The sequence below is a fragment of the Hypanus sabinus genome, chromosome 4 (genome assembly GCF_030144855.1).
Source record: "Hypanus sabinus isolate sHypSab1 chromosome 4, sHypSab1.hap1, whole genome shotgun sequence".
Taxonomy (NCBI): domain Eukaryota; kingdom Metazoa; phylum Chordata; class Chondrichthyes; order Myliobatiformes; family Dasyatidae; genus Hypanus; species Hypanus sabinus.
Window position 1 is genome coordinate 72005262 of NC_082709.1, and position 13812 is coordinate 72019073.

The 13812-nt window shown below is 38.7% G+C and overlaps 1 protein-coding gene across 1 annotated transcript in view; it reads left to right on the top strand.

Annotated features, from left to right (window-relative positions):
• Nucleotides 1–13812, top strand: part of LOC132392124 (RNA-binding protein 44-like) — an 80304-nt gene that overhangs the window by 57196 nt on the left and 9296 nt on the right. Inside the window, exons 11-12 of the mRNA XM_059965973.1 lie at nt 3924–4197; nt 13129–13274. Coding sequence (XP_059821956.1) covers nt 3924–4197; nt 13129–13274 — 420 coding nt within the window. The remainder of the gene's footprint in view (nt 1–3923; nt 4198–13128; nt 13275–13812) is intronic.

Below are 13812 nucleotides of genomic sequence, written 5' to 3' on the forward strand. Positions count from 1 at the left end.
CCTAGTTATTAAAAACACTAATTCAGCAATTTGAGGCTAAATAATTATTTATACTATGTTTAAATATACTTATCTCTTGAATGCGTAAGATATAAAAAGATTAGTTTTAATTTGGGGGTTCTGCAGTACTGATATTTGTATTATCAGTCTATCTAATCAACTTGAATTTATTTTTTGCTGTCTAAATTTAGTAAATGCTAATTTTATAGATCTCCACTTAACATCCTACCCTAGTCTAACAACAGTTACAGAAGAATTAGTTTTAAATGCATTTTACACATTTCATATACTGTTATTCTGGACTCCTGTGCTGTAATTTAATTATAACCATTTCAGTAAATACTTGTAGAAGAACAGTTAAGTGAGGTAGTAATAATGATATTCAACTAGATTTTATTGTCTTGAGTAGCAGTGCTTTCAATAATGTGATCTACTATTTCTACATAAATTATATAGCTGTTTCAAATGAAGATGGATGTATGGTTAAATATAGATAAGCAAAAATAATTTGGTGCTACTTTAGCAATAAGTTGATGAAATCAGAATTTTGTTGCCTTCTGTATGTGAAATATTAATTTCACTTCTGTTTTCACCCTTCTCTCAGTTGTAGAATCATACAGCATGAATTTTTATTTAGATTGGTCCCATGTCCTCATTGACCAGTGAGCAATCATATGTATTAATCCCCATATCCCCATCTTCCAGAATTTGAAATGTAGACAATTTAAGTACTTATAAACATGAGAATGTCTGCAGTGCTGGAAATCCAAAGCAACACACAGAAAATGCTAGAGGAACTCAGCAGGTCAGGCAACATCTATGGAAATGAATAAAGAGTCAGATGTTTCATACCAAGACCTTCCTTAAGGACTGAAAAGGAAAAGGGAAGATGCCAGAATAAAAAGGTGGGGCGGTAGGGGAAGGAGGATGGCTCGAAGTTGATAGGTGAAGCCAGGTGTGTTGGAAAGATAAAGGGCTGGAGAAGAAGAAATCAATAGGAGAGGAGGGTGGTCTATAGGAGAAAGGGAAGGAGGAGGGGATGCAGGTGAGAAGAGGTAAGAACTCTGAGGGGGAAATTGAAGAAGAGGGGAGGGGAGGAATTTTACTGGAAGGAGAAATCAATGTTCATGCCATCAGTTAGGAGGCTACCCAGACAGAATATAGTTGTTGCTCCTCGACCCTGAGGGTAGTCTCATCTTGGCACAAGAGGAGGCCATGGATTGCCATGCCAAAATGGGAAATGGAATTAAAATGTTTGGCCACTGGGAAGTTCCACTTTTGGTGGATGAAGTAGAGGTGCCTATTGAAGTATTCCCTAATTTATGACTGATCTCATCAATGTAGAGGAGGCTGCAGTGGGAACACGGGACACAATAGGCAATCCCAGCAGATTTGCAGGTGAAGTGTTGTCTCACCTGGAAGGACTACCTGGGGTCTTGAATGGAGGTGAGGGAGGAGGTGAATAACACCTTAGACTGCTTGCAGTGTTAAGTACCAGGAGGGAGATTAGTGGGGAGGAATGAATGGACAAGTACTCATCTAGACTTAAATGCTGTTAGTGACTACTACTACCACTTTCTCTGGCAGTAAATTCCAGGTGCTCAGCAATCTCTGTGTGGAAAAGATCCCTCTCAGATCCAGCTAACCCTTTGTCCTTTACCCTAAATCTATGTCACTCTAGTTTTATTCAGCTCAGATATGGAGAATATTTCCTGCTGTTACCATACATAAATGTATCATAATTATATTTACTTTGGTCTTAGCCTCCTTGGCTCCAGGAAGAACAGATCCCCAGTCTCTCATAACTGAAACACTCCACCCAAAGCAATATCCTGGTGAAAACATGGGTCTGCAGATGCTGGAATCTGGAGCAATAGCTAGTCTGCTAAAGGAACACTTCTGTGGAGGGAGGAGAATGTTGACATCTCTGATCCCTTTATCCTAGTGAATTTTCTTTGCACCCTTTCCAATATTATCACATCTTTCCTATATTGTTGTGTCCAGAGTTACAAACAGTACTCTAGCTGAGGTCTGACCAATGTTTTATGACATCTGAGCATAACCACATTCTCTTTGTCATACTGCATTGACAAATGTAGTCCAATACCCCAGTGCTGCCTTAATTTTTAATTTACCTAAGCTGCCATCTTGCAGGAGCTTTGCACCTGAATGCCAAGGTACTTCTGTTCTTCAGTGTTCACTAAGACCTTCTCATTCATGGTTTATGTTCCCAACCTCATTAGTACTTACAAATGCATCATCTCATATTTATCGTGATGAAACTCTACCTGCTATTTCTCAAAAACGAGAAAATATGCAGATACTGGAAATCTGGATGGGGAATGGTGAATGGGGGGCATTACTGGAAGTTCAAGAAATCGATCGATGTTCATGCCATCAGATTGGAAGCTACCAAGATGGAATATAAGGTGGTGTACTTCCAACCTGAGTGTAGCCTCATTGCAACAACCTGGTCCTAATATATCGATGTAGTCATAAAGAAGGCAAGACAGCGGCTATACTTTATTAGGAGTTTGAAGAGATTCAGCATGTCAACAAATACACTCAAAAACTAATATAGTTGTACTGTGGAGAGCATTCTGACAGGCTGCATCACTGTTGGGCTTCTGCACAGGACCAAAAGAAGCTGCAGAAGGTTGTAAATCTAGTCAGCTCCATCTTGGGCACTAGCCAGGACATCTTTAGGGTGCGGTGTCTCAGAAAGGCAGTGTCCGTTATTAAGGACCTCCGGCACCCAGGGTATGCCCTTTTCTCACTGCTACCATCAGATAGGAGATACAGAAGCCTGAAGGCACACACTCAGCGATTCAGGAACAGCTTCTTTCTCTCTGCCATCCGATTCCGAAATGGACATTAAAGCTTTGGACACTACCTCACTTTTTTTAATATAGAGTATTTCTGTTTTTGCACATTAAAAAAAAATCTATTCAATTAATGTAATTGATTTACTTGTTTGTTTATTATTGTTTTATTTATAATTATTTTCTCTCTGCTAGATTATGTATTGCATTGAACTGCTGCTGCTAAGTTAACAAATTTCACGTCACATGTCGATGATACTAATTCTGATTCTGATCTTCTGTCCTCTCCTATCAGACTCCCCTTTCTCCAGCCCTGTATCTCTTTCACCAATCAACTTCCCAGCTCTTTACTTCATCCCTCTCCCTCCCAGTTTCACATATCACTTTATGTTTCCCTCTCCCCTCACCCCATCTTTTAAATCTACTCCTCGTTTTTTTCTCTAGTCCTGCTGAAGAGTCTCAGGTGGAAACGTGAACTGTTCTTTTTTCCATGGATGCTGCGTGGCCTGCTGAGTTCCCCCAACATTTTGTGCCTGCCATTTCTCAACCTATTTCACCCACCTGTCAATGTCATGCTGTAACCAAAGACCATACTCCATATCCAAATCATTCAAGCATATTATGCACAGCAAGGGTTTCACATGGAGCCGTGTGAATCATTAGTGATGGCATCCAATCACTAAAACAGTTGTCTATCATCACCCTCTTGTTTCAATTGCCAACTTCTGAATCTCATGGTCCCTCATCTTTTGGACCAGTCTTCCACCTGAGACCTTTTCAAAGATCTTACCAAAATCTATGTAATACAATATCAACTCCGCTGTCCTTTTGATCCCACATTCCTATTCACTCCCCAAAACTCTTAATGATTGATTTTGGTTGCCACATTTATTCAAACCCAAATGTCCTATTTTCTCTGATTTGCTATTATCAGAATACACTTTCAGCAGTTGGAAAAGGCAAGAATGCTTTGAGCTGAAGGATACATCAGTAAATCTAACAGTATCTACCACTTAGTTAAACTTTCTTATTTTTGATACGGAACTGCATGTTTTTGCATTGGAGACATGGTATAAATATTTTTGCTTATGCTCTTGTCAGGTGTGCAGTTCTGAAAGTTGACTCTCCCGACTTTGCCAAGTTAGCAGTGGATGAAATGAATGGAAGAGAGTATCATGGAATGCCCATTAAAGTCCATATGGTAAAAATCTCAGGAGATCACATGTTATCTGTACTTAAAAATCATCCACCGCTTCCACTGAAGGAACACCACCTGATGCAAGACCATGCTACAAAGAATACCAAATTCAAAGTGGACAGTCAATGGGACTCTTATTCTGAATTAACAAAGATTCATTATGCAGCTTCTCATAAGGTATTGAAAAAATATATAAAATGCCTGTTGTCTTTACTTAGATATTTTGTTTAATGTTAAATCCATATGTATGCATGTGCATTGATATATGGGGAAAGACTGTTGACATTGGATAAAGAAGTACGGTGCAGCTAAGCATGTGAATAATACTGCCTAACTCAAGAGTGATGTAAGTGGAGGAAACTTTAAGCTGCACAGGACTTGTCCTTCTTAAGTCAGTACTAGAGAAAAAAAAGGTTGTATTTAAGAGACGGCTTTGGGGGTAAAAATGTTCTTTATGAGCAAATATGCAGGTACCTTGCATGTACAATCCTGTAGAGTATTGTTATGTTAGCATTCTTGGTCCTCCAGTCCAAACACTCATGAGTAGGTACCCTCCCCCTCTCATCCACTCTGGGTCTGCTTATGTTATGCATTGCTCTTTTGGGAATCTGGTACAAACCCCTGCTTTCTGGAAACTTGAGTGCTGTGAACCAGGCATAAATCTCTACCCTCCACTTGCACTGCCCTAGCATTGAATAGCCCCAAAACTAGGTGGGGACAGGATGCCTGTGAGAGTTGGTGTTCTTTGAGGCAAGTGATATAGCTGCTCAGCACTGACAGGTTTGAGGGTAGACCCCAGCCAACACACTAAATGCACTCTATTGCTGGGTACTCTCAGCACTAGCATAAACAAACCTCTCAACTGTCAAGAGCTATGTAGTGAAGTTTCCATCATGATAAGAATGACCATAAGTTCCTGGTGGTATATCAATATGCAAAGCAGGCGCTACCCATCTGCAACATCTCATTGCAGAATGGTTATACCACGCCTCCAGCCCGCCAGCACTAATCCTCACATGCAGTTTCTCCACATCACTGACAATGGAACAATTCAATGATAAATTTGCATCAGGTTCTCAGCTTAACCACAGTGTCTTGTAATATATAAATATATAGTACCAGAATTACTGTTTAGCGTTAGTTCCGTTAATAGAGTGGTCTAGCATGGAAACAGGGCTCTTTGGCTTTCCAAGTCCATGCTGACCATCAAGGACCCATTTACGGTAACTGCATTTTATTCACGCCACATTCCTATACATCCATCTAGATTCTAGCACTCACCTATGCATTAGGATCTATTTACAATGGCCAATTAACCTAATGAATACCCCTCTTTGAGATGTTGCAGGAAAACAGAGTACCTAGATTAAGCCTGTGTGTTCACAGTGAGAACACGTGATACCATAGATCCTACCAAAGGTCAGAATGAAGCTGAGTTGTTGTGTAGAGGTAACTATTAGCTACACCACTGCCACCCAGTTGGTATACTCATTTCTGTAGTTGCATTTCTGAAGCAATTAGCAAGGCCACCTGTGCAAATGTAAATGGATCTGGCCCATCACACAAGCTGGAGGAATTCAGTGTGTTAGGTAGCATCTATGGAGAAGAATGGCCTGTTGACATTTTGGGTTCAGACTTTTTTATCTGGACTAGCCTCCCCACCTCCCTTTATTCCATTCTCTTCCTTCTGTCCTATCAGACACCATGACCTTCAGCCCTTTGTCTCATACCTATAGTCTTAGTAGCTTCTGACACTATTCCAAATCTTCCATTTCCCCATTTGCCCCCCTTCCCTCACTTGGATCCACCTAGTGCCTGCCACCCTCCACCTTTTTATGTTGGCTATCTCTCCTCTATCTTTCAGTCCAGATGAAGTCACTCAACCAGAAATGCCAACTGTCCATTTTCTTCCATAGATACTGCTTGACCAGCAGAATTCCTCCAGCTTTATATGTGTGACTCCACATTCCAGCAGTCTTTTGTGTTTCTGTTATGGATCTTGGCTCTCTTCTGTAATTATATCTGGAATGCTATTTAATATTTCTGCTTTTTTTAATTTCTGGAACAGCTCCTCATTTGGGTTGCAGGTGTTTCACATCTATAAAAACTGAGATCCAGATTAAACAGAAGATGGTCTGAGTAACAAGGTTGTTTTCTAGCTTGAATGTATCAGTATAATTGTTGTACTCTATATTATCCATATAAGACCATGCATGTCTCAATGGCTGATGTGGTTAAGTTTTTTTCTTATATACCTGATGCACTATGTTTTGTGCCCTGGAATTTATTCCCTTGGATTTCTTCCAGACATGTACTGGGTTCCTTTCAGACAGATAGGAGTTGATATATTTATATTTGGAATGTCATTGAGCAATCTGCTATCTCCACTGCCATCTGATTTCTAAATGGGTACTGAATCCATGAACACTACACCACTATGTTTTTATCTCTATTTTTGCACTACTTATTTAATATAATGTAATCCACAGTTTTTTCTCTCCATTATTATATATTGCATTGTACTGCTGCCTCAAAAGTCAACAAATTACATGACATATGCCGGCGATGTTAAGGCTGATTCTGATATGTACTTTGATAATAAACTTACTTCAAACTTTGATCTGGAGAACCACTTAGTTCCACTTTATAAGCACAAGAGATTCTGCAGATGCTGGAAATCTTGAAAAGCAGAAAAAAAAATACTATAGAACTCAGCAAGTCAGGTGGCCTCAATGGAGAAGAATAAACAGTCACGATTCAGACTAAGATCCTTCATCAGGATTTCATCAGGTTCTACTTTAGATTTCTCTTAGAAAATGGCATTTATTCAAAAGGGAGTGCAGCGACATGGCAGAAACTACAGGCTAGTGAAGTCAATGACTGATGTGAGCAAGCTTTTAGAATGGAGTATATTGACAAAGGGAATGCAGAAGATCATCTACATGATTTTTAGATAGTATTTGAAGTCCCACACAAGACTGCTTAGCAAAATTGAATTTGATGATTAGTAGCAGAACACTTAAAAGAACACAGAGAAGTGGTAAATAGTTACTTCTCATAAAGTATAGTGGACAGAGATGTTCCTCACTGTCATGTATTTTAATTGCTTGGACATGAGCGTGCAGGTAAAGGTCCAAAGTTACAGATTGAAGGTGTGTTAAACAAGGATAGCAATAGCTCGAGAAGCAGTGGCTTAAAAAGGTGGCATCCATCATTAAGTACCTTAATCCAGGACATGCAAGTTCTGTTCATTTGGACTATGTAAGTATTTAGTACAAATGCATACTCTCCCTGTTATGTACGTGCACGCATGTGGAGAAAGAGAAATTGTGGGATGTAAAGGTGGTGGCCCTCAGGTATTGAAGGAAGACGTTGAAAGTGAAGTTGTTTAAACAAAAGAAAAATAAGAGTCCTTGTTCGAGTGTTAACAATGCACTCTTCACATTACTAACATCAGGGAGGAAGTACAGTAGCCTTAAGACCCACAAACAACATTTTAGGAACGGCTTCTTTCCTCTTTGTCATTAGACTTCCAAATGGTCTATGAACTCATCAACACTACTTTGTTACTCCTGTTTTGTGCTATTCATTTAATTATTTTGTGTATTTTAGTAATCTTTATATCTTACACTGTACTGTGGCCACAAAACAAATTGCATGATTTATATCAGTGATGATAAACATTATATTGAATTGACACGCAAGTTCCATGTGGAATTTAATACAGTAAAGAGTAAAGCAATACAATCATAAGGTTTTCATAGCTGGGGGCAGGTAGAGGAGATAAGCTCCCACTACATATTAAATGCTCTCAACGGCCTCCACCTCAAATGGCCTCTGACAACTAAGTCCAGCTCATGGCCTTCACATCTAGCTTAGCTACTAAGTCCAGCAGAACCACTTCTACTGATACAAAAAGGGGTGAAGGTGGGTTACTGGTGCCTTAAAACCAGTCGCTTTGGACAGATGGGGCTCGTCAGCCATGATTGGCAGTTCACCTAGGACAGGGGTCGGCAACGTTTACCACTAAAAGAGCCAATATGGACCCATTTCCCACAGAAAAGAAAACACTGGGAGCCACAAAATGAAATAACACTGCATACAACGGGTTTTTTTTGCCTTTATGCTATGTATAAACAAACTATAATGTGTTGCATTTTTGAAATTGATGAACTCCTGCAGAGAAAACGAAATTACATTTCTGCATGCAACAAAAACATTTTGAACTCCGAAAAAAAGACGTTGGGTTGAAGGTTACTACATAGGTAGCCTACCTTGGATCGAAGAATTAAAAGAAAGCGCGCACTGGCGGGTGTCAGGCATTGGCAGTGGTGATATATATTAATAGCGATAAAAAACACGTTGTAGCGGTGTAGCGCTACACGCAGCGCTAAAATAAAGACTGCAGTCAAAGGTAACTTTATTCGAACTAAACAGCCTTGCTTTTAAGCCTCCCTCAACCCAGCCCCCATGGACGCAGATGCTGCAAAAGACGCGTACTCACAAACCCCCGTAGGCTATCTCCCTTAGCCGGAATGCTGGCTAATTGTGAGGAAATGTGTCGCCACACTTAGATTGAACAAGATCACCATAATCTTCAAATTTAGAATTACATTTCAAAAGCTAACAAACTAACATAAAATACATTTTAATTAAATACTGACCAATTATTTCCCAAAGCCACAGGGAGCCGCAGCACAGAGGTGAAAGAGCCACAAATGGCTCGGGAGCCGCAGGTTGCCGACCCCCGACCTAGGAGAAGGAAAACTCTGATCCCAAACTTCCACAATCTTGCAGCTATACCCACTCATGGTGAAGGCTTCAGGCATAATCCCGAGGAAAAATCTGGAGCTGGAGACCCTAACGCAGTCCTACGTTGAGTTCAACATTGATGGGCAATTCCTGCAATGCCACTGGTGCCAAACGGTATCAGTCTCTGCAACTCCTTTAGAATCATCAGCTGCGTGGAGAAGGAGAGCCTGCTGCATGGGCAATAGCTTGCTCTCCATATCCTGGCTTGCTTATCACGTAGACAGCTAGGATGCAATATCCATGATCAACCTCAACCAGTGGAGAGCCTCGATACACTTCAGCAGAGACAATATGGAATAAATGCAGATTGCAAAAGTATATGAAGACTTGAGATTCATAAAGAAACAAAGTATGAAATATGACAAGTTTCATTGACATAGTATAAAACAATGGCTGGATTATACATAGAAAACTCTACTCACCACACTTTGGAAAGATCTGAAGGTAACAGACAGATAAAGGTTTACTGTGAAGATTCCAGGAGTGAGCAATCAGAACTGGAAAGCTGAAAGTGTTCTTGTAGAAAAGGTTGAAAAGAGATTTGAGTGTGGTGGACAAGATCATGACTGGTTTAGAACGTGATAGATAACAGGAAGCTGTTCTCAATTGCAAAATGTTCAAGGACCAAGGAATACAAATTTATAATTTTGAGCAAAAGACATGAAGTGAAACAATATGAGTAAGATATTTTAAAATGCTAAAAGTGATCATGCTCTGGAACACAGCAGATGAGTGTTGCAGAAAAATAATTCATTTGTACCTTAAAACTACAATAACCCAGCATTCATGGGACTTTGGTAGAGCTGAACTAGATTTTACTGCTAATATACCCTAGCACACTTCTGTTTCATATTTTAAACATGTCATAAATGGTATATTTTTCCAATGAACCAACAATTTTAAAAGAAGCAGAAAAGTATATGAGCACTCTGAGGCCACAAACCTACCCATGTCCCTCACTACATGGTTCTGTACCCCAGCTTTGGCAGCACTCCACACTCACAGCTCCAGCTACCCACCCTTCTTGCCCTCAGGACCTCTGGTACGAGTGCATGTGCACACACACTTGTGTGGTTTCAGTTCATAGTTGAGAGGAGTGAAGTTATTCATGCCAATTCAGGAGCCTGATGATTGTAGGGTAATAACCGTTACTGAACCTGGTGGTATGCAACCTAAGGTTCCTGTATCTCCTGCCCAGAGGTAGTGGCGAGAAGAGAGAATGGTCCGGATTATAGGGCTGTTTGATGAGGGATGCTACTTCCTTGTGGCAGCACTAATCGTAAATGTGCTCATTGGTAGGGAGGATTTTGCCTGTGATGGACTGGGCTGTATCCACCACTTTCTATAGACGTTTCTGTTCCTGGCCATTGGTATCTCATTACCATGCTGTGATGTAACCAGTCAGAATATTCTCCACTGTGCAGCCTTAGAAGATTGTCAGAATTTTAAATGACATGCCGAAATATGCAAACTTCTAAGAAAGTAGAGATGCTGTTGTAACTGTAGTCGATAATCAGCTCTTTGGCTTTGCTAACATTGAGTGAGAGGCTCTTGTGACACCATTCAACCAGATCTTCAATTTTCTCCTATATGCCAATTTGTTACATTTGATTCGGCCAACAACAGTGCATTTACTCTGGATTTTTATTTTTGTTGGTCTGTTCTTTGGAGCCATTGTTTTGTCTCTCCTGTGAGAACAGAGTTGTTTAATTCTTCACCCATTTCTTTATCCCTAAAAATAAATTCTCCCTTCTCTGCCTATAAGAAGCCCACACTTGCCATGGCTTGGTATTTCCCTTTTACATACCCAAGAAGCTCTTTCCATCTGTTTTCTTTGTTTCTTGCCAGTTTACTTTCTCATTCTTGCTCTTTTTTTAATCAATTTCCTATTCCATTGCAGAATTCTTTGGTGCTTCCAATCCATTGATCTAACAGATTTTTTTCCTCTAATGCTGTCTTTAATTTCTCCTATCAACTGTAGATGGGCTACTTTTCTTAATGGGTTCTTGTTGCGTTAAAGAAATATATTTCTGTAAATTAACTGCTAGGCAATGCCTTTCCTTTATGTATTCCAGTGAAACACAATCAAGTCTCCCCTCATATCTTCATAGTTTTGTTTGTTTACATTTAGGAGCCTAGGTTTTTGAATTGTTTTTCAAGCTCGCCATGAAATTCTTCTGTTTGTGGTTTCTTTTTCCTAAAATTCCCCCTTACAACAAAACTGGGAATTAACTCTTTTATCATTGCATAAAGTGAAATCTAAAACAGTCATTACCCCTGTTGAATCTTCAACAAAGTGATCTCGAATTTCATATCTATTCATGCATTTAAAAAACACTTTTTAGTTCTTTTGCTGACCACATTCCTTTTAATTATTCTCACACGTACCAAGATACACTGAGAAGTTTTATTTAGCAACCCATTCAGATAGATAATTTCAAACGTAAGTACATCAAGGTATTACAAAGGAAAAAGGAAGTCATAGAGAAAGTGCAGTGCAGGTAATTAATAAGGTGCAAGAGCCACGATGAGGTAGACTGAATTTGTCTTTATTACACACAATCTGTTTAAGAGTAATTGAGATGTAAATGAGTAGAACTATTACCATACACTAATGAATAGACATGCTGAGAGCAGCTTGCAGAGACACCACACTCCATTGCTATCTTGCTCTTTATCCCCTAAGTCTTGATCTCTCTGAAGTGGTAATAGTTTTCCTCTTGTATTCAATCGATACCTTATGTGGGTTTTTTAATGTCTCTGTCAAATCCTTCATATTCTCTATCCAAGGAGACCAACCTCATTTCTTAAATATTGCCACACAACTAAAGGCCCTCATCCTCTAATAATTTTACTGAATTTCTAATGCACAATACAGTATCTAAACCCTATAAAGCCTATCTGTGAGATGTATAGAAAAAGACACAATACTCTAAATGTATCCAAAGCAGTATTTTTTAGAAATTAATTGTAATTTGCACATACTCTTCTATGTCTATTAACAGGTACATCTGGTGTTAATTAGCGTCAGTCAAACGTTTGACTTAGTATATAGTATATATTTTACCTTTCTATACATCTAAAACTCTTAAGAAATGTATGTATTTCAATAATTAAACCACTGTTGTTTAATAATAATTGTAGCTTTCATCGGGCAGGGCCTTTCACATGCTACATTATTCTCACTTTATCCTTTAAAATTGTTCCGATCGTTGAGCGACTGTAGCCTAAGGCTTTTCCAGTGACCAATGGTGTTTCACCTCTTCCCAATCCCTTTATTATTTCCACTTTATTTTCAAACATGATTGTTTTCCCTCAATGGAAAAGAAACACTACGGATTCAGCAGCAGCCGTGAGCGGCAGGTCCTGAGCTCCCCTGTGTCCTAAAGTCCATCTGCAATGAGACAAATGGGGATGGTGCTGACTGGAAAAGGGGAGGAGGGAGTTGGGGTGAATTTTGCTAAGAAAAAATTTTAGCCAAATACAAAGTTATACAGTCAACACAGTGTTAACGGTGACGTGATCTGACTTAAAATGGCAGACGCCAACAGATTTTTAATATAATACGCTTTATGGCAGGCCATTCAAAAGTACGAGTTGTTCGTAAATTGGATGTTTGTAACTCTGTTAATCAGAACTGAAATCAGAATCAGATTTATTACCACCAATATGTATCATGAAATTGGTTAGCAGCAGCAGTTCAATGTAATACATGATAATATAGAAAGGATAAATAAACTACAGTAAGTATACATATGTATATTGAATAATTTTTAAATAGTGCACAATCAGAAATAATATATATTAGAAAAGTGAGGTAGTGTTCATGGTTCAATGTCCATTTAGGAATCATATGGCAGAGGGGAAGAAGCTGTTCCTGAATTGCTGAATGTGTGCCTTCAGGGTTCTCTACCTTCTTCCTGAGGGTAACAATGAGAAGAGAGCATGCCCTGGCTGATGAGGGTCCTTAATAATGAATGTTACCTTCTTGAGACACCACTCCTTGAAGATGTTTTGGGTACTATGGAGGCTAGCACCCAAGATAGAGCTGACTAATTGTACGACTTTATGTAGCTTCTTTTGGTCCTGTGCAGTAGCTCCTCCATGCCGGACAGTGATGCAGTGATGCTCTCCATGGTACATCTATAGAAGTTGTCTGAATTGTTACTACTGTAATATTCCAACAATAATTGCAATTAAAACAATTATTATAAGCAATTTAGTATAATCTAAGGTTACAAACAACAAGGAACCTGCAAAATAAAGACTTATTCTAATTGGCATTCATGTTATTAGATGAGCAGACGGACATATAAACAGATGCAGTTTCTACAAGACACCCCCACAGCAACAGGAACATTCATTCCCCCAAATTCTGCTAATTTGAGTAGTTTCAACAAACTAATGAAGATTCTCTTGGTATCGCACCCTGAAGCAAACAGGTCAGGAACTAATTTTTTAATAATTAGAGTAAATATCTGCTCTAGAATGTACTGTTCTCAACACCTTTTTGTCTTAAGACTTTTTATCTAAACTTGCTCTCAATTATATCTCTACTGTAAATTCATTGTTTCTAAAATATATTTAAAATTTAAAATGTTATTAAAACATTTAATTTGCATTCCTATACATTACATTTACTTTAGCTGTTTGAATTTTATTTGAATGTATCCTGCTTTGTATTTTGTATTCCCAGCACAGACAAAATAGATCTTCAATACACATACCATTTTTTTTGTTTAAAAATGTAATGAATATCCCTTCGGATTTTTCCTCCATTCTTGGAATTACTTTCTTTTTCAATATTTTATTGATTACTTACATAGATGAATACAAATACATTATGATATTTTGAAAACAGAAACAAAGTTGAAATGCTCCATATCTGTATATGGTAAATTAAATGTAATATTGAAAAGGTGTATTTGATTCTAACCTAAAACAAAATCAAAACCCCATAACAAAAAAAAGAGGGGAAAA